The sequence below is a fragment of the Podarcis melisellensis genome (assembly GCF_964234715.1).
Source record: "Podarcis melisellensis genome assembly, chromosome: 12".
Lineage (NCBI taxonomy): Eukaryota > Metazoa > Chordata > Lepidosauria > Squamata > Lacertidae > Podarcis > Podarcis melisellensis.
The window spans coordinates 36,399,028-36,425,715 of NC_138544.1; the positions used below are offsets into that span (position 1 = coordinate 36,399,028).

General features: G+C 42.5%; 1 protein-coding gene across 1 annotated transcript in view; it reads right to left on the reverse strand.

The window, feature by feature from the left end:
* The window catches only part of CUBN (cubilin), a gene marked incomplete at its 5' end in the record, with an annotated part of 131,004 nt that overhangs the window by 49,702 nt on the left and 54,614 nt on the right, over positions 1-26,688 (reverse strand). Inside the window, 7 exons of the mRNA XM_081930943.1 lie at positions 10-123; positions 750-866; positions 1,478-1,634; positions 4,616-4,797; positions 6,189-6,363; positions 13,527-13,708; positions 24,144-24,303. Of these exons, the coding sequence (XP_081787069.1) occupies positions 10-123; positions 750-866; positions 1,478-1,634; positions 4,616-4,797; positions 6,189-6,363; positions 13,527-13,708; positions 24,144-24,303 (1,087 nt within the window). The remainder of the gene's footprint in view (positions 1-9; positions 124-749; positions 867-1,477; positions 1,635-4,615; positions 4,798-6,188; positions 6,364-13,526; positions 13,709-24,143; positions 24,304-26,688) is intronic.

Consider the following 26,688-nt stretch of genomic DNA (forward strand, 5'->3'; position numbering starts at 1 on the left):
CTAACATACCCTGCAGAGGTGCATCATAATTATCCCCTTCCTGAATTTCTACGTAATCAGTGCTGCAATTACGCCGTCTGTCTTCAGTTTCAAAGTCAGTAAATGACAGTGTGACATGATTGACTGTCGGGAGAAAGATATGTAAGGGAAAGTTTTGCATTTCACAAAAGGAGGAACTGAGTTAATGTTCACACTGAAGGCTGGCTATTTATTTATTTTATTTGATTTTTTTTCTCACCAGGATAGAACCACTTAATCATATTGAGATGCTTCAGACATGCATGAACAAGGAGCCTCAGGCTCACGCACTCCTTCTTCCCACTGTTCTAATGCACAGCGATCTCCCTTCTCCTTTCCTGGTCTGCACATATAGTCACAATTCTATCTGCAAATGAATGCTAGTTTCAAAGAACTGTGGGCTCTTGTGTGCCAGCACAAGACTTGCATTTGCCCTGTTGTAATTTGAGCTTTATAGCGTTCAGCACAACCATGAAACCTTATAGTTGGGGAACTTAGGGACAGAATGGCGAAATTGTATGTTATCTCATTTTGCCCCAGATACTAAGATTTTTCGCATTAATTCCCACTCAGAAAAAGATTTAAGTGTCCCTTGGTCATGCCCAGGATGCAGGACTTCCTGCAAAGAAGAAAAGAAGGATTTTTGCATTGTTATCACAGATGAGGGGAGGATGTTAGTCATCCAGCCTGTTTTCCCACAAGAGAGGGATGTGTGTCTGTTGTTAACTTACATGGTTCCTGAGCCTGGATAATCCAACTGCAATTCTGATTGTTTGGGTACTTGGCCGGGTACAGAGGAGAGGAAATGGCAGCACCAACTGAATCAACTTCCAAGACACTTCCACATTCTTTGGAATAAAAGATACAAATGAACATTAGTTAAGGTGTGTATAAAACTGGGCCTAGAAGCATGATGAAATTAGACCTCCCTTAATAATCTTGCATGCACAGATGCTGACAATATGTAGTGAAACTGCTTTCTGGAATCTCCCCAAATCACTTCCCATAATGGTCAAATATCCACTTCTGGGGTTTTTTAAAATAACAATATGAAGCTGCGTTTTATTGAGTCAGACAGTTGATCCATCAATGTTGGGCAGAAGATAGTTTGCAATCTACTGACTTAGATTTCTAGGTACATCAGCAACTGTTTCTCACTCTTAATAGTTTGACAAAAGGTTGCTTTCCTCTGAATTAGATTGCTGAGCTAAATAAAGCTTTCAGGGGAGCTAGGATATTGCAACTGGGTTGTTGGCAACAATGTTTTTTCTTTCCTTTTCACTTACTGGGGTTTTCCTTGAAAGGTTAAGAAAGGGAGATACAGGCTGGCATTTAGATAGCAATTGTATCGTGTTGCATGCATGCATGATGAGAACTGGTAACACAATAAACACCCAGTCTGGAAATAACCCTAGCTAGGACAAGAATTAAAATATATTCATGACAGTGAGAAACTTGCCTTCAATGAATTGAGCCCTAAAGCCTCTGAGATGGACAGTGCTGTCAGAGCGAAACCGTACAAATATGGTATTTTGGGTGGACAGGATAGAAGAAGGTCGCTGCTGCCCACAAACTTTCCGAAGAAGTGGAGCTTCAGCATTGGAACCATCAAATACCTATAGAGCAGAGCAGTATATATGATTAAGGTTAAGAACCTCAGAACAGCATTGCTTATCTAGCAAGGCGAAATTACACACTATGAGAATGTTGTAACCATAGTCTGGGCAGCAAATAAAGATAGCCAGTTACATCCAAATAGTACATGTACTGTACTAATACCAGGTTTCAGATGTGATATATGAAGTTATTCATGTGTAGGAACCTGAGACAGAAGACCTGATTTGTTTTTGGGGAGATTATACAATGTAGTATCAAGCAAGTGTTATCCTACACTTAATTTTCCTTATTGCAAAATGTCTCTTGGGGAAGAGGGTTTGTTTCATAGGAACTCCAAATCAGCCTTCAAGGTGCATCCTGAATTTGTCAGGATGTGATTGAATCCCATGCCAAAATAGTGGCAGTCTGGAAGCTGCCAGAATTAATGCCGAAAATGATGCTTTATCAGGGGTTGTAGCTGATATGTGTTGCTATTTAGCATTTTTAGCATGGTTGAAAACTTCTAAGGGTATAAACTGAATTCAATTGGCTCTCTTTATTTTATTTTATTTTGTATTGTAGTATTTATTTATTTGTTAAATTTGTGTTTCATAACTCTTCCCCCACCAGCTGTTCACATCAGTGTGGCTTCATTAGTGTCAGATTAGTTTCTGTTTGTGTACACACCAGTGGGCATTGACAGAGCATGGAAGGCTTTGCCCTATGCAAAGGTTTTCACACCTTGTCAAGATATCATTTAGGAATAGCTTAAGGATTCCAGGGGAAATTTATAAATGATCTTAAAGACCACTGTAAACAGTTAAAATCATTAGTGGGGTTGGAATATCACTTGTAGTTTAATAGTGTTTTTGGATATGATGGAGATGTAAAAGATGCAGGAAGAAATGATTAATAATAGGAACCACAAAGGGGAGGATGGAGGTCCAGGAGGTTCCTTGGAATCTTGTTTTTATGGTTTATGTTCGATATGTGATTGTAACATTTTAATCTGAAAAACCAAACAAATAAATAAAAATTAAAGGGGGGAGGGAGAGGAATAGCTTAAGGATTCCAACTGGTGTGAAGCTGGTTTGAAAAAACAATGCCCCAAACAGTAGTGTTTTATAACAAACTGTAAGATGCATATGCATTTTATAGAATGATGTGCAAACACAGATTAAAAACCCAGCAGTGGAATTGCAGTGAGTACACAGTAAGCAGCAGTGTGATCCCAGCTGAGCTGAGTTACCCCTCTGGCAATTGTCACTAAACAGGGAAAGTCAATGGAGAATTACATCTTATTTTGTGGAATAAACCTTTTTTTTCAGAATGAGCTTTATGTGGTGTGTAAGATTTTGCCACATCCTGGAACGCCACTGAAAACTGAGTTTCTTCAAGAGGCATGATAAATTGCAAATCTCGTCATGTGTGGAGCTGGTGGGTAAAAGTCACAATGAGGTGAGTCAGGCCCCTTCGCTATCAGCAAACTGTGGCTGTCAAAATGTCATAATTTTGCAAAGCTCATTCTCTTGTCTCTTCATTATTACTATTATTATATGCAGGGGTAGAGGCAGAAGAATGATGGAATCTGGAAGTTGGGCGTAATGCACTTTTCTACAGCGACCAGATTTCCTTGCTTCCCCGAAAAGTGCCTCTTGTTCTTGAGCTCATGCCCTAATCATCTCCAAATGCTGGAAAGCCTGACCAAAGATGCCGCTCTTCAGATTGGCTGGCTACAAAACACATGAGTGAAATGTACAGAAATTGGTACATTCAGTTTGGTGATTTTTATAACTGTGCTTTCCTGGAAACAACAAACAGTGTAATTTACCACAAATACTCCACCCATATGCATTTTGCAAAAGCATCGTTGGGTAGTCAGAAACATGGGTACATTATTAAGTCAGAAAAGGTCTCTCTCTCTCTCTCCGCGCGCGAGTGCGTGTGTGCATACACACACATGCAGTGTGGAGAGACTGGAAGGAAAGGATAGCTACTATTGCTTAGTTTTGGGGTGGGGTCTCCTCTCTTCCCAGTCTAGCAGTGAGGTGGTATTTTGTGTGCCATCTCTTGTTCTTCTGAGAGAATGGCAGCTGACCATTGGTTGTGAGGCTGATGAGAGTTGGGGTTCCACAACATCTGGAGGGCAACAGGCTAGCTACCCTGAGCAAGAAATGAGGATCAAAAGGGAAAGGGTTGTCCCACATGAATCCAGAAAGCAAATCATATTATTACTATAAAAGAAACAGGGTGGAAACCTACCTGGAACATCTCTTCCTATAACACAGGAATATAAGCAACCTTCTTATTTGCTTGTATTTTAAATTCCTGATGACTTGAAATATTGCTTATAGCTTTCCAGGTTAGCCTGCACTCTATGTTCTCTTAGCTTATATTGCTAAGTTGAATCACAACTCAAAACTAATCGGTTCCAGTTGTTGGAAGAGAATGACTCATAGCTTACTGGTATTGCAGACCACAGAGCAAATCTCAGTTTGCTCGGTACTTTTTGTGGTTGTTAGAACCTAAAACATTATAATTTTTTTCAAGAAGTCTGCCAACATGTACAGTAGCTTCAGAAATGACCCTTAAAAAAACAGCAACTTTGATTTTGCTCATCAGGTGAAGTGAAGGACCAGGACCATGATATGATACAATACTGCCTTTCCATCATGCACATGACTGACATGGCTGTTTCTGTACATTAGTACCAAGATAGAAAGTGCTACTCTTGCAAGACCATCTGGGTGAACTACTGCGTGTACTCATACAAGTGGCTCCACTGACATCCTGGGCACCACCCATGTGAATAAGTATCAGAGGAATTAGCACAGCACAACGATGACATTTCTCTTTAAAATTTCTCCCCAAGCTGTTATTTACACTAACAGCAGCTTTGCTCCTTGGCAAATAGCAGCTGGTGGGGTGAGGACAAGTTTCACTGAGACATGGGAAAGAGCTTTTCTTATTCCTTAAAAAATAATCATCTCTCAGTACTCACTGCAACATAGTCATAGTTACATGAACGATGAGATTCTATTTCAAAGTCTGTGAAGTTCAGCAGAACACGGTGGCCCCCATCGACTCGAATGACCCAAGAGCAGTCACTGCTATTGCTGTAAGGCTGAGGATAGTTGGGAGAATGGATTTCACCGCTTGGAGCTTGGAAAACTCCTCCGCAACCTAGAAGTGAAGGTAACGGATGCTCATTTGAGAAACCTGCATATTTTACCGAGAGTTCAAATGACTATCTGCGCTACATGTCGTACGTATTGGCAAAGCCATTAACTCTAGAAATAAATGCTAACCTGTTTATTAGGCTGAAATTGAAACAACAGTCCTAGCTTCATTAACGGGACTCCACTAATGGGCACTTTGGTGGGCATCAAAGGCAATGAAAGTTTGCCCATTGTGCTGGCTGGCTGGCAAGAGGGTAGGAGTGGGATTCTGCATGGCCTCAGTTTCTCTGGGTTACGCGATGTGCAGCAGCCTCAGGACACAGCACAGGCACTTAGACAGGGAAGTGTCTCTCCACTGCCTGGACAACTAGGTGTCCCTCCCAGTGCTGGTCTGGGGTATTCTGCTGTCTGAGGTGAACAACGAGTTGGCGCTCCCTCCTGCTTCCTTGTACAGCAGCCAGTGAGAAAGGCAATTGACTCTTACTTCTTCATGGCTGACCGGACAGCACCCTCTACTGCAAAACCCTGGCAGGAGCTCTGGATTGGCCTCACCCCTTCTTTCCCCTGGTAAACAACAGTGATCCACCTGCCAGGAAGCTGGGGCAGCACCTCTGCTCCACCCTGTGAGTCACTTCTGCGCCTGCCTTTTGTATGGAAGGCCACACAAAAACCAGAGGTGTTTTTTTTTTAACACATAGTCCTCTCTCCAATGTCTCTCCACAAAAAGAGGAGACATTATCATAATCTGTGGGCACATTTCAGCCAAGACGTGAAACTGGGCTGGTGAGTGTTGCATTTCAGCAGTATAACAGCCACGGTGGTCAAAATAAGCCACCCTGAATTCTCAATTTTATGTTGCCCCATCCTACGTTGAGCAAGGCACTTGACCAGATGACTCCCAAGGTCCCTTCCAACCCCGTGATTCTGTGAATTTAGGGGTCCAACTCAAAGCAATTCTTTCAGTTAAAAATAAGCTGAAATGCTGTGCTTTGAGCTCAATCCTTGTGCATCCCATCATTCTCTGGGGCAACCGCTTATTGTCACGTCTCTAATTACAATGAACATGGGTAAAACTTTTTTTTTGGGGGGGGGGAAGAAGCACAGGAAGAATGAGCTAGCTCCATGGCGCCACGCTTGTACTAAGTATTGGTGTAGCGTACTAGGAGAATTTGGAGTTCGACATAACTCTGGGGTGTTATCTTCCACACTGCCTCTTCGGCTGCTCTCAGGCCTTATATTTAAATTACATTTTAAGGAAGTGGTATATAAATTGTTGAAAACAAATAAAATAAATAAACAAAGTTAAAGCACATGACTCCCCACCTAAAGAATCCTGGGAACTGTAGTTTAAACACACACACACACACACACACACACACACACACTCATTCTCACCTCCAGGTATCTCTTGCCAAGTGGCATTGAAGCCCCTTCCATTCACATATCTGTCTGCCTTGAATCGGACTGAAACTGCATTTCCAGTGCTAGAGACATGTAGAGGGTTTTGTAGCGATCTGGGGGCGCACAGTTGGGCCAACCTGGGAGAAGAGAAGTCAGGCCCACCATAGATCTGGAAAGAGAATAGAAACAGCAAAAGCAAGGCTTGCTTTTTAAAGAGGAAGCAACAACTATCAAAAGCAACTAGCGTCCCATAAAGAAAGTAGATTTAACATTTCATATGAATAATAAAAATTGGAAGTCAAAATAAATGTATGAAGTTGAATGAGGCTAAACGACATTATGCTGCCTATTCCAGCCTCCCTGGGCATCCAGTGTTCTCCTACCTGTGATTTGATGCCTATCCAGAGATATAGCCAAACCTCAATCCTGTGCCGACTTACCTCAGAGTAAGTCACATTCAATTCATCATAGAGACGTGCTTTAGAAGATTTCCCCACAAAGATGTGGCAAGGCAAGGGCCACAAAAGTGTGTATCAGGGTACACTCATCCTCTAGGCCTTGGGGTGATGCTGGTTTGCCCTACATGGCAGGTCAGTTATGAAGAAACTTGTCATGTTAGCTGCTTTAATATTTCTGTAACATTTCAGTAGGAACAGTTAAATGCCGTGGATTAATGTATAATGCATCACCTGCTAAAGGTCTCAGATTAACATATTTTCCGAGCTAAGCAAAGATTTTTAAGCTCTCCAAGGCCTTTTAACAACTTTTAACATTTTGTAATATAACTTGACATCCCTATTTATGCCTGCTTTATTACTGCTGGTCCATGTTTTAGTGGTAGCTGGCCAGGTTTCAGCTCTTTTCAGCTTTTTTAATATGAGCTATATGGCTTTTATTGTCTTGTTTTATTTGGGATCTTTATGTCGTGTCTGTTTTTGCACTATTCTATGTTACTTTCATAAAAAGCTAATTGTTGTATGTCGCCTAGAGATCTCATGTTATGAGATGCTGGACAAGTGCAAATAAGAAATAAATCATTCCAACTGCAATATTTGAACTTAATATTTTGGGCTCTGATTCTAGGAGTTGCCTGGATTTTTATTTTTTTTACACTTATAGCCCCATCCTTGATGGGCTTTCTAATTGTGTCAAGCCCCTACCCATCATCAGAATCTCACGCTTTGGGGCTCTTCTTCAGATAGTCATGGGCAACATGTGGTGGTCTGAGGAAGGAGCTGCAACATTGGGAGTGGGCTAAAAGTGTGGCCCTGATCCAAAGTGATAATGGTAATGCTCTACATGCATTGGGAAAGAAAGGTTCCCAGATATTGGGGAAGCTTCTAAGTGTGTTCAGTGGGACCATATAGAAGTCCCCATTGGATCTTTGTGTTCAACATTTCTGGTGTTTTCATGTGTGCCCCGGTGTTCTCTATACACTTTTAACCCTTGTGAGTTCAGGCAAATGCTCCAAGAGAGCATCACCACACAAATTAAAGCACATTCAACACACATTTAAAGCATATGACTTTCCCAATAGAATATTGGGAAGTGTGGTGTGTTAAGGGTACTGTAGTTCTGCAAGGGGAGAAGCTTTGGTTCCCAGGAGCATTTAAGGGAAGTTGTGTAATTTAAATGCACTTTGCATGTGCTTTAGTTTTCTGGTGTGCATCTGCCCATTGTTAATCAAACTATCCTCTAGCATAGGAGTAGCCAAAGTGGTACCCTCCAGATACTACTGAACTTCATCTCCCATTGTCCTTAACCAGTAGCCATGCCAGCTGAGGCTGATGGGAGTTGCAGTCCCACCGTATCTGGAAGGCACTATGTTGAGAACTCCTGCCCTAGCTGCTGTAGTTTATGGGTGTTTGTGAACATAAATACAGTACAAAGAGATTATGATGGTGACAACTGTCTCTTACTTAGGATTATACTCACACAGAAAATCAGGCTAAACCCAACTCAGCATTCTCATTTTCATAATTTAATAAACCTTAATACCCCTGAGGAATGATATTGTGGTAATAATTTGAGAACTGCTGCAAACACCTCTCCATTGTACATTTAGTCAGCTGCATATTTAAACCCCCAAAGGGATTTTCTTTCCAACTCCTAAGCCAAGGTTCACGAACAGATGTTTTGCAAAGTGAATCAGTCCCATAAGTCCTAGATATATATCAACAATATTCCTTTTGATTCATTCTATTTGAATGTAACTGTCACAATGAGATGCGCTCCACCCTGCCATGCCTTTCCTATATGAATTATAGAAAATAACAGTCCCGTGTTTTCCCAAGGAAAATACGCAGTGGAAAGAACAGGACAGCCCCTCCAATTCCATTGCTTTGAATAATGGAGATTTGTAAAATAATAAGCCTTCACTGAACCATGATATTTCACACACCCTACAAAATGTATACAGATAATTGAGTGTATCTTACTTTAGTTTAGTGGCTCAAAGGTCAGAATATATGCTTTCATTTGAAAGAGTGGCAGCATTTTGGCTTCTCGACTAGAGAAAGGGCATGTGATTCGAACTTATAATCACTCCTCTGTCCTATCGGTTCTTGAAACATGGTGTGGATATTACAGAAATGAATGGAACTGCTGTTAAAAGGAGATCTTTATTAAATAGTTGGCCTTCAGTTTGGGGAGGGCAATGGGGGTGCGGGGGCAGAGCCAACATACTCATCTCAGCCCCATCCCTGTCCCAGTATGGAATTTCCATATTTCTATAAAGCCTATTATATAAGGCACCTCCCATGTTCTGCACTATCATCACAGCCAATCAGGGCATGGTGGGCAGCGTTATACAATGGGTGAAGCAAGGGCTTGTTATGATGCTGAGCTTTCTTGATCACCTTAGAAGGTTCTGGAGAAAGCGAGCTTCGACACCTGAATCCTTTGTGTGTACAGATCATCAAATGCCTGCATACCCTCCAACATTCCTCAGCTGAAAATCGGGATGTGTGTCACGCTGACACACAAGTCAGCGTGTGGCTTGTGTGGAAGCACAGCACCAAAAGACGCATGCTGCTGCATGAGTCTACCTGGCAGCTGCTTGCTCCCTTCCTCCACCTGTGTCACACCTTAGGCTACCATGACAGTGGTGGTGGTGGCTTGGGTGAGAGCAGAGAGGGGCCAGCAAGAGTGCTGCATGTATCCGCCACCTCCACTTCAGCGGGGAACTGCTTCCCCTGCGCGTGAGGTTCCTACTTCACAAGGGTTCCAATGCACACGCAAGCCCTGGCTCATCCTCCAACCCGAGCTCAGTGGCAGAAGGGCTGGAGGGGGGAAATGAGACATTCCAGGATCAAATCAGAAGTTGGGATGGCTTCGGTAATTCTAGGAATGTCCTGGGGAAATAGGGACACTTGAAGGGTACAGTATGTGTCTGTACCTCTTTTAAGCTGCTTCTACTACTAGTAATGATAATTAGACAAATTAGAGGAAAATCAAGATGGGAGGCTGCATACATACCATGTATTTAAATCACATGACTTCCTCCAAAGAATCCTGGGAGTTGTGGTCCACCCCTCACAAAGCTGTAATTCCAGCAACCTTAACAAACTACAATTCCCAGCATTCTTTGGGGGGAAGTCATGCACTTTAAATCTATTATGTGTATAAAGCCAAAGATCATGGCAAGTGGAAGCTTAGTGTTCTGGGCCTCCCTCAAATTTCTAGCAGGGATCCTATGAGTATCTTACATGCTCAGGAGACATGTCTTTTCACATACACAAGGAAGAGTTGCCAATTGTGTTCTGTTTCGGCACAGTGAATCTAACGTACACTGCCCTGAGAAATAGAACTAAGCCTCCAGACTTCTTCCCTCCCTCATACTAAGAGAAAACTTGCTATGTGCCTGCTTTAAGTGCCCTGCCATGAAGCTGTATATAGCCATGTTAAGAAAACTTGTTATGCTACCAGCACCATTCTAGAGCCTGAATCAGTAGCCAAGTTCCAACAGATAACACACTGGTTTCTAGTGACTCCCTGCCCAGTTACAACACTTCAATCCCATCCCATGCCATTACTGGAAAGTCCACCAGCCTTCAAGAACAGTTTTTAATTGGCCCAAGAGGCTACAGGAGGAAGGGGGAAAATGTGAAAGCCCTCTTGCATGAGTGGAACTCCATTTGCAACACTCTGGACCCAAGCCTCCATCCACAATGCCCTACTTGGTCTCGGTCCTAATATCTTAAAAGCAGGATGGCAGTTGTCGTTAGGACTTGGAGCTTCCATAAAGCCCACTCAGAATGGCCAATGACCAAAGGTGATAGGAGTTGTGGTTGAATGACATTTGGAGGGCCACATATTCCCAGTCCCTTAAAAGCAGCTGAATTGCTTGAAAATCAAAGGGGGGAGAGAGGGAGAAATGGATTATTTGTGGGTAGACCCTACAGGAAGGGTGCCATACATTTGTATTTTTCTTATCATGGGCAAACAGCAGTGAGGGCAATTTTTATCTGGAAAACTGAAGAAAGAGAAAGGCTAAACTTCCCCTTTCCACACCCTGCTTCCAATCTGGATTCCCCCACCCCTACATGGCCACTATTTCAAAAGAAAAGTTTTAAAAGATTGAGCAGGAGCTGTGCATCTGAGTCATCGCCTCTCGCTTGGTCCTTAATTGGTTCAATGCCCTTTCGCATCAACCACTAGTTTCACAATTGCCTTTTGTACAGTTTCAAAAAATGCAAAGGCTATTTCAAAAGCCAAGCGATTGAGGAGTGGCTTCTCCCCCCGACCCCACGCCTTTTGCTGCGGATGCCAATTCGTCAGATGCTTTCACAAAGGCTGGAGCAGAGACAAGCCAGACTGTTTCCATGACAGAAAAGAAATATTTCATCTATTTATTTTTTAAAAAGTTTGGTTTTGGCTATAAAGGGGGTGAAAAACCTCCAATTGTTACCACATGAATCCCACATGAGGGGAAAAAGCTGCAGGAAGCTTAGAAGAATATTGGGGTGTGGTCCATGCAGAAGAGCCATATGCCGGAATAGAATGAAAAAAAGCTGTTCACGAGTCGGAACACCCCTATGGAGAGAGAGGGGGGGAAATAGTTCTCTTCCAACAGATCACACAGAGGGTGCAGCACAGATCAATAAAGCCCATGGTTTTAGTCTGGCTTTTGCCATTTGCTTCTGCTCTGCTAGTTCTGTTTATTGTGACAATCAAGCCGGCATTCCAAAGTTATGAGCAACAGAGAGAGGCCATTTCATATGGCCGGCCATCCTCGTGGTGCAGATTTCAATGGGTAAAACTGGCCCCCGCTGAGATCTGACTGTTCTCCCTGAGAAAGGTTCAGGCAGAAGGAAATATGCAGCTTTATCCTGCTTTGCAGGACTGAGGAGGAGGTTGAGAGGGAGGGAGAAGAATACAGTGTGCAGAAGGGGGGTGACAGATGCGGGTGATTGCAAAGCGTCGCTGGGGTTCCATGGAAAGAGTGGGAGGGGTCTGGTCTTACACTGGAGATTGCATAGTTCCAGTGCTATCATCTCTTCCTGTTATGTACTAAGCTTGGATCCTAGAACAATAGGCAGGTAGGATCCTAGAATGCAACAATTGATTGGCTTGCAGTAGCAGCCCAATCAGGCTCCAAGAGGGAAGCAGAATCAGCCAATCATTGTGTAAATAATGTATATAAAAGCCTGAGGTTTGGGGGGAAATCCAATCAATGTTTTACAGGCTGCAATAAAGAGCATGAAATCACTGCAGGACTCCGAGTATATTTCACTTCCCTTAGTCTCCTCCTCTCCAGGCTAAGCAGACCTATCACCCATTTCTCATAGGACTTGTTCTCTAGAGTTCTTCCTCTTGGGCATCCTCCTCTGAACATGCTCCAGTTTGTCAATGCCGTTCTAAAGACGAGGCACCCAGGAACGGACACATGACTCCATGGAGCTGGTCTCTTCCGTTGCACATCGTCAGCTCATCTCTCACCCTTTGAGTCTTCTGAAGCCTCCTATCTTCAAAGCACCCTCGTCAGTGACTCCTCCTACTATCACAATCCTCATATCAAATTTCTCTGCTCTTTCATCTCCAGGCTCATTAAATAGGTCACCTCAATCTTCCTCTTTTAATCTACTTTAGCCTACTTTTGTCATCTTCTGATTTACTATTTTGCTTGCCAAAAATAGGCAGAAACTTTTACTCCATCTACTCCCCACAGATCTCGCTAGTACAACACCAGAACTAGCTGCTATTATTAATTATTATTATTATTATTATTATTATTATTATTATTATTATTATTATTATTATTAAATTCAACTTGGAAGTTCTTCCAGTTTAAAACTAGCACTGGTACTTTTTTCTGCAGGCATGCAGTGGTCAAATACCAGATGTCAGCTTACGGTTTTTCCACTTCTGGATCAACCTAGGAATGGTTGCGAAGTATGATCTTCATTTATGTCCCTTGCCTGACTGAAGCATAATGATAGCTTGCTTAGATGTAAGATGGCACCATGAGACCTGCAGGGACAGAAAAGGAGACCAGACAGAAAGAGGGAGACAGTGGTCACAGCAGCAGGATGGACCTTGAAAGCTGGAGGCAGGGGAAATGGAAACAATCGAAGCTCAAGGGGGGAAAGAGCAGGAAGGAGAATGGGTTGGCCAAACTCTAGGAGGCCTCCAAGGTTAATTCATTGTGCCAAGCAGAAACACCTTGAGGCTAGCTATGTCACCAGTATTTAAACGTTCAAAACAGTGCCTCAAAATAGGTTGAAATGCTTTTCAAAAAAGAGAGCTCTGAATTGAAGCCACTATAGCCAACAGTAGAACAGTTTGTGTTTTTTCCATTATTCTATGAAAAGTTTCCAAAAACAGTAGTTTCACTGTGCTGTGATCACGATGTCCTAGCACACTTCTGTAAGACAACAGCACACACACACACAGAGGGCTTTGCAGGGAGGGTGAGATGGGGAAAAAGAGAGATTCATACAGTAACTCCTGATAGTTAATTAAGACTCCCTGTTTCCTCTTAGGCAGGGATATCTTTCAGATTGATCAGCTTTCATGAATCATTTTAGGAACATGTGACTTCTAATCTGGGGGATAGCAAGAAGATAATATGAACTCTCTTGAGAAAAGAGGTAGTCTTTATCAATGGATTTGAAAACTCTGTGGTACATCATGCAAAAAACAAAAACAAAACTAGCTTCTCAGGTGTGCTTGCACCTCAGGTTCAGGTGTCAAATAGAGGGGGTTGGTAACTGGGACATGTCCATATTGTCAGGGCTATGTTTCAGGTCCTTTTTCATTCATGAAACTCTAGGCAGTAAAAAGACCTGGTTCTGAGTCGTCATCCCTTCCGCCCTAATAAAAGCCACCTACCTCTAAAACATCATAGTTGCAACTTGAATGGTATTCAACGTCAAATTCCACTATGGTGAGTTGAATGCTACTACCCGGGGCTGTGTGAATATACCAGTGACATTCCCTATTGTTAGGGTACTTGTTTGGATATCCTGGGCTATGGAAAGATCCAGATGTCCCAGAAAGCTCTGCACCACACCCTGGAAAAAAAGTAGGCAGCACAGTTAGTTTTCAGTTTTTGTCAAATGTACATATTGATTTCCACTAAAAAAATGTTCCAAAGTGATTTGCATCCAGGGTAAAAATACAGTAACAAAATAAGCAAGTTAACAATATAGTCAGAAAACAATTATTATAAAAGAGTTTATCATCTCCATCATACATAACCACCCCACCCAACTTAAGATGAACACCAAATCAGGACAAACATTCCATCATTGGTGGTGTGCAGATGTCCAGGATAACCCCATTCAGAGCAGGATCCATTCCATTCACTGACCCACTGACAGTGTCTCAGTCTTATCTAGATTCACTGATTCTTATCTAGTCTTATCTAGATTCACTGACCCAATGACAGTGTCTCAGTCATATCTAGATTGAGCTTCACTTTTTTGGTCCTTATTCCGTCCATTACTTAGACCCAGGCGCCTATCCAGCACATCCACGGCCACAGCTGCTTGAGCTGTACGGAAGTAGCATTGCGTGTTATCAGCATACTGATGGCAGTGCACTCCAAACTCTGGCTGACCCCATCAGCGGTTTGATCACGGGGGATAAAACTGAACCCTGCATATTCCCACATGAGAGGCTTCACAGGGCCGAACAACATCCCCAAACCCCATGACTGTCCAACTGGAGCCAATAATCCATGTAGCAGCAGAACCATGAAAAATAGTTCTAATCTGGGCTCATCCACACTTCCGTTTGCCCCATAGCTTTCCCCTGCGAAAGCCTATGTTTTAGTGCTGACTTGGAACAAATGGCAACTGGGTTTTCCTCAGGTTGCCATTGGTTCCAATTTAGCACTAAAGAACAGGTTTCCTGGGGGAAAGCAGTGTGGCGAAGGCAAAACCATGTCTAGAAAACACCGGACAAGCAGCATATGGCTCAGACCCATGCTTTGTGTGGATGAGCCCTCAAGAACCCCATGCTCAGTGGTACTGAGAGATGCTGAGAGATAAAGGAGAATCAACAGGGACACACTCCACCAATCTCTCTCCCAACACAAGATATCATACAGGGTGACCAGGGCAGTCTCAGCATCAAAACTGGGCCCAAAGCCCAGTTGAAATGGATCTGAAAAATCACAATTGAAGTGGATCTAGTTAAGGACAGTGGGGAAATAACCATCCAAATGCAAAAACATTTATGCTTAAATATGCTTAAAAGGTATGCCTGGACTAACATCAAGAGAAGGATGAAGAGGAAATGAAAGAAGAATGAAGTGGCTACATCAGGAAGTAATGGGCATATGTTTGCAACAGGAGCGGGAAACCTACTTTTAAAAAAAAAGAAGAAGTAAGAAATTGTATTAAATTTAAATAATTTGGACTGATTTGTATTAATTTGGAAAACCAATAAAAATAATATAAAAAAGATATGCATGCCCAATTCACATGTAATTAAGAATATCAAGTCCAGTTTGCAGACTAAAGCTAGAGTGAACACTTTCTACGTTTACCACGGACATCCTGTATGTTGCAGGAAGTTGTGGGTAAATTCTAGAATTCAGTTCATGACAGCCACCAAGAAGTATGTCAGGTCTCTCCGCCGTGTGAATTGAGAATGCAGCCTAGAACATACCCAATGCTCCCCTCTGGCTGCATATTGCCGGAGAAGGAGAGTAGTGGTTTACATTTCATTTTCATTATTTATTTAAATGTTTCTAACCTGCTTTTCTGTTCATAGGCCTCCAAATTAGCTATTTTTTAAAAAAATAAAAACCACCCACACAGAGGCACACAATTAAGATAAAAACTAGCAATGCAATGCAGCAGGAAGTCAATAATATATGCAAGATCCAGGAACCAAATAAAATCAGTCAAAGCCAATAACCCAGTGAAATAAAACAATTGCCATGGCATCCCAAAAGCCTGTAGGGTGGGGGACACGTAAACTTTAGGGGGCGTGGCGTTCCACCATTGAGAAGGCCCTGCTCCAATGTCACCACCAATGCAGTTCTTATGGAAGTGGAACAAGGGGAATCAGGACTCAAGCTCCTATCAACTTGGGTATTGATAGACATCAGTATGCAAAATCTCCCTCTGAACGAAAGCAGCTACCCTTAAGGATATAAATGAGATTCTGATGGGATCTTGACCACTATGAGATGCTGACTAATTTCTGTACAAACTCGGATTCTGTTTCTTCTATGTTTTCCAAAGCTGCCCATCCAACTTAGCTGGAATCTGTGGGTTTCTTCTCAAATAATTTAGCTGGCCAGAAGAGGGGCACATTCTGGGTCTAAAATGGAAGCAGTTCAAGTGTTGATTTGCTGTAAAAACATGCAAAAGCCTTTCCCTACACACACATTGTCACATAGTTTCCTACTATACATTTCACCGTGAGTCATTAGAAATGCAGAAATAAATGCCAGACTCCTTTGCAGCTGGTTTTCTCATAAAGGGGTGGGGGGTGGGCAGGATTTGATATGAATCATTTCCTTTATTTCACTGTATTCGTTGCACATATGGTCTCTAGGGAGGCAAGGGTCTAAAATCGTCAATTCAATCTTTTACTACCACCCTCTTATCGAGGCAGAGATGCATACGGATTGGTTGAGGTCTATGCTCCACCAAACAACATATGGCCCATCCCGATTAATAAAACAGGCATAAATGAGAACAAAGGGCAGGAAAGACAAGGCCAAGGGAAGCCACTAATAGGCGTTCCCCGGAGGATGTGGCTTCTACTCAGCTTGTAGCAGGCGGGGATGGGGAGAACCAGCTGTTAGTTCCCCTGAGGTCCTGGAGCCAATTTCTACTTTTCAGCAGATGTTATTTTCACGCCCTGCACATCCGTTCTTCAAAAAAAGATGCATTTTTTTTTAATAACACAAGTTTCAAATTCTGCTTAACACTTTTCTAAAAAAAAAAAAAAAAGTGGGTGGGGGAACGAAAATGACTAAGGAGCTGGATTGGGTTTGTAGTTCTGACCCTGATGCTGATGATCAGAGGACCATTGAACTCAAAGCCAGCAGGAGTCAACAGAACCTGATGCCACAACATCCAGGCCTGTAGAACCACTCAACAGGCAAAAGTCAGAACCTTCACAGACACCATAGCTTTAACTATATGGACCTTTGTCGGCAAGGTGATGTCTCTGCTTTTTAAGATGCTGTCTAGGTTTGTCATTGCTTTTCTTACAAGAAGCAGGCGTCTTTTAATTTCATGACTGCTGTCACCATCTGCAGTGATCATGGAGCCCAAGAAAGTAAACTCTCTCACTGCCTCCATTTCTTCCCCTTCTATTTGCCAGGAGGTGATGGGACCAGTGGCCATGATCTTAGTTTTTTTGATGTTGAGCTTCAGACCATATTTTGTGCTCTCCTCTTTCACCCTCATTAAAAGGTTCTTTAATTCCTCCTCACTTTCTGCCATTGTCTAAGCCTTTTTTAAAGCCATCCAAGCTGGTGGCCATTACTGCCTCTTGCAGGAGCCAATTCCATCATTTAACTATGCACTACATGGAGAAGGACTTCTCTTTACCTGTCTTGAATCTTCCAACATTCAGCTTCAGTGGGTGGCCCTGTGTGGATGTAGCTGCAACCCTGGCGCGAAGTTCCTACAAACACAGGGATGGAGAATGTGTGGCCTCCAGACATGGCTGGACAACAACACCCATCATCCCTGGGTACTGAGCATACTGCCAGGGGCTGCTGGGAACTGGAGTTCAACAACATATGGAGGGGAGGACCACAGGTTTCCCCATCTCTGCTACAATACTAAGATGTTTCTATCATGCTATTTTATTGCAGTTTTCTACTTGTGCAGTAGGGGCTACCTCCACTTTTCTCCGTGTTTATTTGAAGACGCTCCATAGGCTATTTCAGCTTCTGCTAAAAAATAATAATAAATCAACATGGATCTTAAAACCCATGTTAAAAATTTGTGGTACATGTCATTTTTGTGAGCATAGACATATTCAAACATGGTTGAGTTTCAGTCCTGAGGCATGTAGTAGCCTAAGTTTGGCAAGGAGTGAAACTGACCTATAAAAGCCTATGCTATAAATGTGCTGGACTTCAAGGTGCCACAGGGCCCCTTGTTCTGAATATTGCAACAGAACTCGCCCTCTGGAATTTGTCTAAATATAAGCATGCAAAGCCGTCCTCACCAGCTTGCCTGCCAATTCCAGCTCAGCAGAGTTAAAACGGATCAACAGGAGGAACATTCACAGTAAGAAAACCAAATAAAACGGCCCTTGGACACTGATGAATTTTTCCCAGCAAACAGAGCCTTCTCATGTGGTTTAATTCCTAGGGGGAACTGCAGTGCTACACTGGCAGCAATTTTACTGCATATCTGGGGCTGAAAGAACTGGGAATGTTTCAACTTAAACAGACATTTATGACTCAACTTCTCCTACTGATCCCTTCCTGTTAGCCACAAATACATGTTTTTACTGAAAACTCAAAATAGGCTAGGCCAATGCAAAACTCCTGATGTCCAAAACTTAGCTCGCAGGCTTTCTAGTTCAGCAACTCCTATGCCAAACACTCGGATTTGTAAATGGGTTAGTCTTCCTGATAAATTACGTTCATGTCTAAGTTAATGAAAATTCTTCAGTATGTTGTTATTTGTTATTGGCCTTTATTGGGGTAAGTTTAAACAATAAGATCATAAAATCATACAAAGTAACCCAAATACCATATTTTTCTGTATATAACACGCCCCTGTGTACAAAATTACCCCTATTTTTTGGGACTCAAAATTGAGGAAATGCCTAGAGTTGTTGAGCTTTTTTGGCGGGGGTGGATTGCTGACAATCTTCCTAGTATCTATGTAGATTTATTTTACTGGGTGCTCTAATAAACCTCATGAGCAGACCAGAGTGAAGCCTGCTCACTGACGGCCCACTTGGCTGACCCCGCCTCCACCAATGCTGCCGATTGGATAATTTAAATTGAGGTTTGGTGGGAACCTCTGATGGCTGTGGCATTAGAGAGGCGGGCCAGCACAATCACGATGCTCGGGGGGTGTTCCGCACAGTCCCGCAAAGGGCACCCACAGTCAGAGGAGTGAACATTCATTGTTGAGTAACTAATCCTGCACCTAGGCGAATTGTTAATGTGACCCTTAAACAAAACAGTACGTTAGATCAGGATGGAGCAGACTTTTTCATTTCAAGGGCCATATTTACATCTGATAAGCCTTCCAGGGGCCACATACCAGTGGTGATTGGCCAGAGCCAACAGCGGGCTGAGCTACAAATGTGACTTTTACCTCTGTACAGTAGGCTAGTTTCTACACATACCTCTGTCCTCTTCCTCAACAAGCAAGAGGCCTTATCAGAGCTCAAGGATACTTTCCAGCCAGGTCAAAACACTCAAGGAGGATGCAAAGCCAGGCTGGTGAGTGGTGTGTCTTGGGAGGGTGTGTGGCCTGCGGTTAGTCCAGAAAATCAGAAAAGAGAACTGGAGGGTTGAATTTGGCCCCAGGTCTGAGGTTTCCCATTCTTGCCCTAGAGCTTTTATGCCTGGAATCTCATCCTCACCCAGTTTTTACCTTTGGCATAGTCTCCTCTACCAATACCCTGTAACCATCCTAGACAGTTAACCTCCTAATTTGGTCCCGAATGCACACCTCCACTTAACACATATTTCAGGACTGACTTATAAATTTCACCTTTGCAACTTGGTAGTCACTAGGGGGAAATGCTTCTATGCAGCTAGAACTCTTTATTGCAGCAGCTACTGTCAACCGCTGGGTGTGGCTAGACTGTGTGTTTAGATTCCATGCTGGTGCCAGTGAAAGTTGGTACAGGAAGCAACTGCGCAACTCAGGAGGAACACTGGGTTGTTGTTTGCATACTTTATCTCTGCAATGTGTAATCCTGACCACAAAGCAACGGTTTTTCAATGACTACCAGCTTCTATGTGGAATCTGCTGATTGTGAAATTACATCTGAAATGACTTGACCCACACATCTCAGATTCATGCGCAGATCATAATTTTGCCATCCAACATTCTTCAGGTGTTGCAGCACTGTACTCAACAATTTAAAGTTAACAAAATATGTTTTTAAATACATATTTTGAATGTTTTTTTTTTAAATAGAAAAATCAGAAACAGAAAAGGGTTATGGATTAACATGCACAAACCAATGAGGGGGGTTATAAGCCAATACCAGAAAGATACGCCCATCTCTAGCTACCATATTACCAAGACAATGAGGCCTCATTGAGACTTGATGAGCAGTTGCCCTTTTATTTCAATCCAGGTTCACTTCTATGCAAGCAAACTCCTTGCTTACTTTCTGCTCTTACCTGCTTCCAGGCTTCTTTTTCATCTCTATAACATCAGGCCACATTCCTTTGTGAGGTGGTGGGGAGGGGCAGAGTGGGACTAATGTATCAGCATGAGCACTGGGTGGACTCTGTCCGCTATTGTTAAGAATGGAAATATTTCATCTGGTTATTTCTGCAAAACAACCCAAACCCACAGCTCTGCATTTGCTGGGATCTGTTAATAGGCAGGCGTGTCATGACTATAGCTCATGTGACCTATATGTGTCCATGTTCCTCTCCGGTAGGTGCCCACAACACTTCCTCTGGTTGCAGAAATGTTCTACTATTCTAACCCTCAGATATCAAAGATAGGAAACTGAAGCCAGATGCTAGCCTAATCATAATAAGATACAATGACTAGATTTCCCTTTGGGGAGGAAATGATAAAAGCACTCAATATTATTATTTTTTTAAAAATGATAAAAGCATTTTCTTTACTTATCTGCAAAATCAGGAGGTTTGAAAGATCTCCAGTAGAAATGCGACATGATTTATTATTATTATTATTCTTTGCTTGAATCCAAATAAGGAATAGCTGAATGAGAATTTTCAAATGCTTATTGGACACCAAAATAAGTGTTTGTTAGGAATGGATTCCTAATACAGGAGCATTTCTCCCTTAAGTCAGCTTGATGCTTTTTCTTGACTTTTTTGGGAGGGGGGAAAGCAGAGGGAGACATATGATTTTGTCGCTGTTAAAAATAGAAGGGAATTTACAAAAAAATTGCAATGAAGCAGGAGCTGGTGTTTCAAAAGATACAAACAGAGACACAAAACTGTAACAAAAAAACCTGAAAGCATACATCTCCCAGTGAACTTCCGTACATTCCAGGAGTTGTATTGCACAGCAAAAGCAAACTGCAAAGGTCCCAAAGCAAAGGAACATTTGGATCTGAAATGTTTTGGTGGTCCTTGTACAGACAAACAGACAGCTGCACTTAGGATATGACTCCAGAGAATTAATTACATGCACCAATTTGGTCACAACTACTTGTAAAGCATTTTGGGAAACCATATATATTTTGGGGAGGGGGGAAAAAACCATGAGAAAAAAGAGGGAGAGATCTGTTTTCTTTATTTTATATAGCTGACAAAGGTCTTAGAGTTCCCTCAGAAAGTACATATGGTGACCCAAGTCACAGTTGCTTGGAAACGATACAACAAATACAGTAAGAAGCATGCAGTCTGGTGGTGACCACATCTTCCTTGGGCCGGTTTCCTTCTAACTTCAGATTGAGTGCAAAATAGTGATTTAGAAAGACCACGGGCCTATCACAATAAACCACCACTGGAGTAAGAATGCTTCAAGATGAATTTGCATACATTTGATGGTTGTGGTTCTTAGCTACATGGACCTGCATTGATTCCTCTTGGTTAACTTACTTACGGCTGTAGTATATCAGCACATCTTCCTGTTTCTTCCCCAGCCCTCAGACCAGTGCTGCCCCAAGACATTTTGCTACATAAGCCACAACAGCAAATGTTTCCTCCTAGACAACATGCCAAGTTGCTTCAGCACCTGAGGCAGATAATCCCACAAGCACCTCCTCCCTGACAATAAATATACAACGACAACAAGTTAAGCAAACTATCAAGTTGCTGCCTTTGAGGCAGCAGTGATACAGAGGCATTCAGTTTGCCAATTTGCTACAGCAGGTGTGGGGAACTCCTATCATCCCTGGTCACGACTGCTGGGGCTGATGGGAGTTGTAGTTCAGCAGCTTCTGGAGGACCTAAAACTCTCCACATCTGTGCTGCAGCCATGTGTACATTGAGAAGAGAGTTGAAAATGTGTTCACAGCCCTGTGACTTTCTATTTGATATATGCCTCTCTTGTTCCAAACTCACCTATGGTTACCGCAGGAACTTAAAAATGAGAGCAAGCTAAATCACATGGAGGTCATTTATGAAACCATTATGGCAAAGGCTAAAATTAAATACATACTGCAGATTAGAAAACGCATGGACAGATTCAAAAGAATACCAAGGGGTGGGCAAACTAGAACCAAGCCAAAAGATTCAAAAAAATTTTTTTGAAAGGGCAAGATAATTTTCTTTGAAATTTTGTTCTGCATCTTTCACATCAAGGAAAGAAGGCTAGGCAAGGCTCTCTTTCCAGCTTCTCACTGGAATGCCTTGGGAGCAATGCCACTTCATGTTGCATCATGTCTTTTCCAAGGCATTCCGGGAAGTGCAACAATTCCAGTGAAAATTCTCCACCTCCTCACAAGAAAGCAGAAGAAAATCAGCCCCCATTTTTACACAGGGAGAATTTTTTTTTTGAAACCAGGCAGGGGATTTTTGCCTACCCCTGATTAAAATGGCAGAATCAAGGAGGCTAGGCAAGGCGACTCGCTTTGAAAGAAAGTCAAAACCTTACCCGATTTAAAAACACAAACACAATGCAAACTAAATAAACAATGAACATTAAGTAAGGGAAGAAGGCATTTTAAGAGCAATCTCTCTTCCATTCACCCTTGCACGCCCTTGTGCTTACTGGAGGCAGCCAAGAATAGCAGCAAACTGCAGGGTGGGCTAAGAAAACAGAGTGGGAGTCCCAATTGGTATTGGCACTGCATGTGAAAAGTAAGGGGGGGAAGGACCCCAAGGAGCGCTAAGTGGAGTGTTCTAAGTGGAGCATTAGCACATTATTACATTCTTGATTTGAATTGCATGGAGAGCTTACTGGGGGCGGTGTGGAATCTCTAGTGCCTTTACAGGGCATCACAAAATCAGTTCCAGAACAATTTAAAAGGACTTACATAATTTTTTGAGTAAACAGGGCAAGTTGAAGATCAGGTAGTTGATTGCCTGGGATTTTCTGTCCTTTCCAATAAGCCTGTTACAGCGCCACAGAATGTGAAAGATTGTGGGTGGCCAGAGAACAAGGGGAAAGCTGCAGCTAAGATTAAATAATTTAGGGGATTTCCACCCCCTCTGAATAATAAGGTACACTGCTCGCCAACAACTAGAGACTATTTAGAAGTTCGGGAAAAGAAAAGATAAGTTAACGCTGCAGCCCCTCAAAGGAGGATGATGTCATCTGTCTCCACAGGGGGAAGAAAAAGGCCCTTTCCCCTCTTCCTTTGTCTGGCTCTAGGATGACATCACCTCGCAGTCCTGAGATCTTACTTCTGTTGTTCAGTAACACTTCCCCTGCTGGGTTTCAGCTGAAGAGCTGTCTTCCTATTCACAAGTCACTCTTTTCTCAGCAATGCTGCTGACCCTCGCTCCCCTGCCTCAATCCCGCCCCCCTCAGTTCCTCCTTCCTGCCACTTCAGATTCTGAACTCCTCAAAATTTCCAGCCAAAGAGAAAGTCCTTTGGGATATACCAAAGGATTTCAGTCTGCCAGCCTGTGCTGCAGAGGAACCTCCCCTTCAAAGACAGAGTAGGAATCCATACCAAAACAGGGGGCCTCAGTGGCAGATCCCAGCCGCTTTGCAGGGCTGTCAAAAACTGAATTGTGTGAACTGATTAGGCAGACAAGGCGACTGTGGCTATTTAATTATTTTCCCAGCCCCCTCTCCAAATTGATGGACAATGCCACAGGTTTTCATCCCCCTGCAGTGGTATGCTGTTGTTAAATAGGTCAAGCAACAAAGCCAAACTTATGTACAGCCATGTTTCCTCAAATGCAAGAGAAGAAGAAAGGCAAACAAAATTTGCATCAACATGGCCATTAATGCATTGCATGCTGGCTTGGTCAACAGAGTGCATGGCATCTCCTGGTGCACAGGGACATTGGGGCACTAATGGTCCTGCAGTCAACAGTGTGGTATACCAGGTGTGAGGTATTCTGAACAGAAAGTGTGACAGAATCTCCTGGTACACATACACTCAAATTATCAGCCTCTTCTAACAAATATTTCTAGAATTTTGAGCAGTGCTGTTGGGGTGTGTGTGTGTTAAAAAATGAGGTACTCGTACTGTACTCATGTCTTGATAAAAGTGCTGTTGGTGATGGCACAAAAATGGCTCCCACAGGCAGCAAAACAAAACAAAAAACCAGAGGTGACAATACTTGATGCTAGTCAATACCACCACAGAAAAAAGGACGGATTCTGAGATAGCACTTGAGGAACAAATTTTGTGTGAAACGAAATGAGAGAAATTTTGTTGACTTACCATTTACATGCCATAACATCTGGAATCCTGTAGATTCGCCTATTTTATCAGAGAAAAACACCACATGAAGGCTGGAGCCTGTTGTGCCTCCAGCTGGGACATCAGTATTGCCACAGAATGTGCCTATCAGGCTCGATTGGGCATTGGGTCCATCATAAAGCTGAAATCAAGCATAAGGAAATGAAATGGAAATAGATCGCCGACTTGATGCCAGTTTTTTGAAGCAGACATTTAAAAGGAATAGTGATCATTAGCAATGCGTGTCTCAGGTATTATCCAGATGTGTTGCAACAAATGTGGCTGATTTTTTTTAAAAAAAACACACTAATCCAGTAGTTTGTCAGGAGCTGAAATGCAGGTGGTATTCTGATTCCTTGACACCCTGGCCACCTCTGAGTGCTCTATTATTCTATAGTGCAATAAGTAACACATGAGATCTATTGGTTAATTATCTGTTTAGGAAAGAAGTACCTGCAATGCTTGGTCTCCTGAAAAAACATTAAGAAGGGCCTTGTCAGATAATATCAAAGTGCCACCTAGCTCAGCTTTTGGCTTTTAATAATCAAATGCCTTTGGAAGCTCACAACACAAATGCTTTACTCCTGTAGGGAAATCTCTCCCACAAATAAGAATACACTGCTTTAAGTTTGGGGGGCAGAGTGTAAGAAAATCAACAAGGTTGTGTTGTTGTTTCTTAAATGGTAATTTCAATGTACCCTGACTTCTATTTTAAGCATATAATTTTACAGCATTAGTTACTGGCACAATGAGAAGCAGGAATTTAACTCTGTATTAGTAAATATTTGTACTTGAAGTCTGGAGAAGCATTCACCGTCTATTGTGATTGTGCCCTACAGTGGTACTCTTTTGATTTTCTGACTCATGGTTCCTGTCATTCTAAGACAGTCCAGCAAAGACTTGCCATAGAAATGATGTTTGAATACCCCCATCGCTAAGACATTGGCATGCTCTTTTTCAGAATTTCAATAGAAACTTCTATGGGGGGGGGAATGTCTATCTTGGAGCATCTACTTTTCAAATAGTCCCCTCCCTGCATGACAAATCACTCCTCCCCTTCCCTTTTGTGACCCCCCCACCCGGAGCCCTCAGGTAGGTATGGGAAAGAAAATCAATTTTGTTGACATTTAATGAACTACCAAATTACACTTTTCAAACCTGCATGCAAACCAAAGCACAATTATGCTTCAAGATTTGCACGTCTCCGAGTTTTGCAATGCAGTTCCTCAATCAAACAATGTGCACAAAAGCACATACATTAGGAGGAAGTATGAATAAAACTGCATATATCTGTGAAAATAACATATAAAATGCAGGATATTGGGGGAAGGTGCTTGCAAAACGATGTATATTAGTCACGGCTACGTACAAAAATATTTTTTTTATGAGGAGAAATTAGCACTAAAAATGCTGGTGGGTTTTCATGAGGATTTTTTAAAACATACACACACACAGAGAGAGAGAGAGAGAGAGAGAGAGAGAGAGAGAGAGAGAGAGATTGCTGCAGAAATGTACAGAACTGAATTTAGGATTGGAGAAATGAGGGAAGCTGAAACTAACAATTAGGGCAGGAGTATGGAGCAGAACTCCTGCCAACCAAGCAGTTTGAAAGCACATCAAAGTGCAAGTAGATAAATAGGTACCGCTCTGGCGGGAAGGTAAATGGCATTTCCGTGCACTGCTCTGGTTCGCCAGAAGCGGCTTAGTCCTGCTGGCCACATGACCCAGAAGCTGTACGCCGGCTCCCTCAGCCAATAAAGCGAGATGAGCGCCGCAACCCCAGAGTTGTCCACGACTGGACCTAATGGTCAGGGGTCCCTTTACCTTTACCTTTATGGAGCAGAAATTCAGGATCAAAGTTTGCAAGATGAGCTGGGCTGGCTTGACACATATTGAAGCAAGTGAAATAATATGCATTGCCATCTAAAACCATTTGAAGTAAATGAAGGTAGAAAAGGCATTTGCCATTGTTGTTGGAGAATAGACGGGAGGGACAGTGCTACTCAGTTAGTTCTCTCAGTGACTCTCGGTAACGTCAACCATGGTGTCTTTCTGGACCACTTCTCCAAATTGAGATTAGGAGGAAAGGTTTTTAAGTGGATCCAAACACAATAAAATTCAGAAAACCAGTACAAAATGCTCCTTGATAAAATAATAAAAAATTAAACAACAGATAAAACAAGCAAGCCAACCCCGAGACTGCTATGATATAGCCAAGGCCAATGGTACTAAACACATCTGCCTATTGAACCCTCTTGTTTGCTCCTTCTGGGGGGAAAAGTGCCAGTCGGGGTATTTTGCACCAATATATTGTGCTGTTGTTGTTACGTATTAATATTTCTTAACCACCCTTCACCACGAGGGAAGGTTGCAACAATTTTAAAATGCAATATAAAAAATCAGTTTAGCTGGGATAGCTCAGTCAGTAGGGCATGAGCCTCTTAATCTCAAGGTCGTGGGTTTGAGCCCCACGTTGGGCAAAAGATTCCTGCACTGCTGAGAGTTGGACTAGATTATTCTTGTGGTG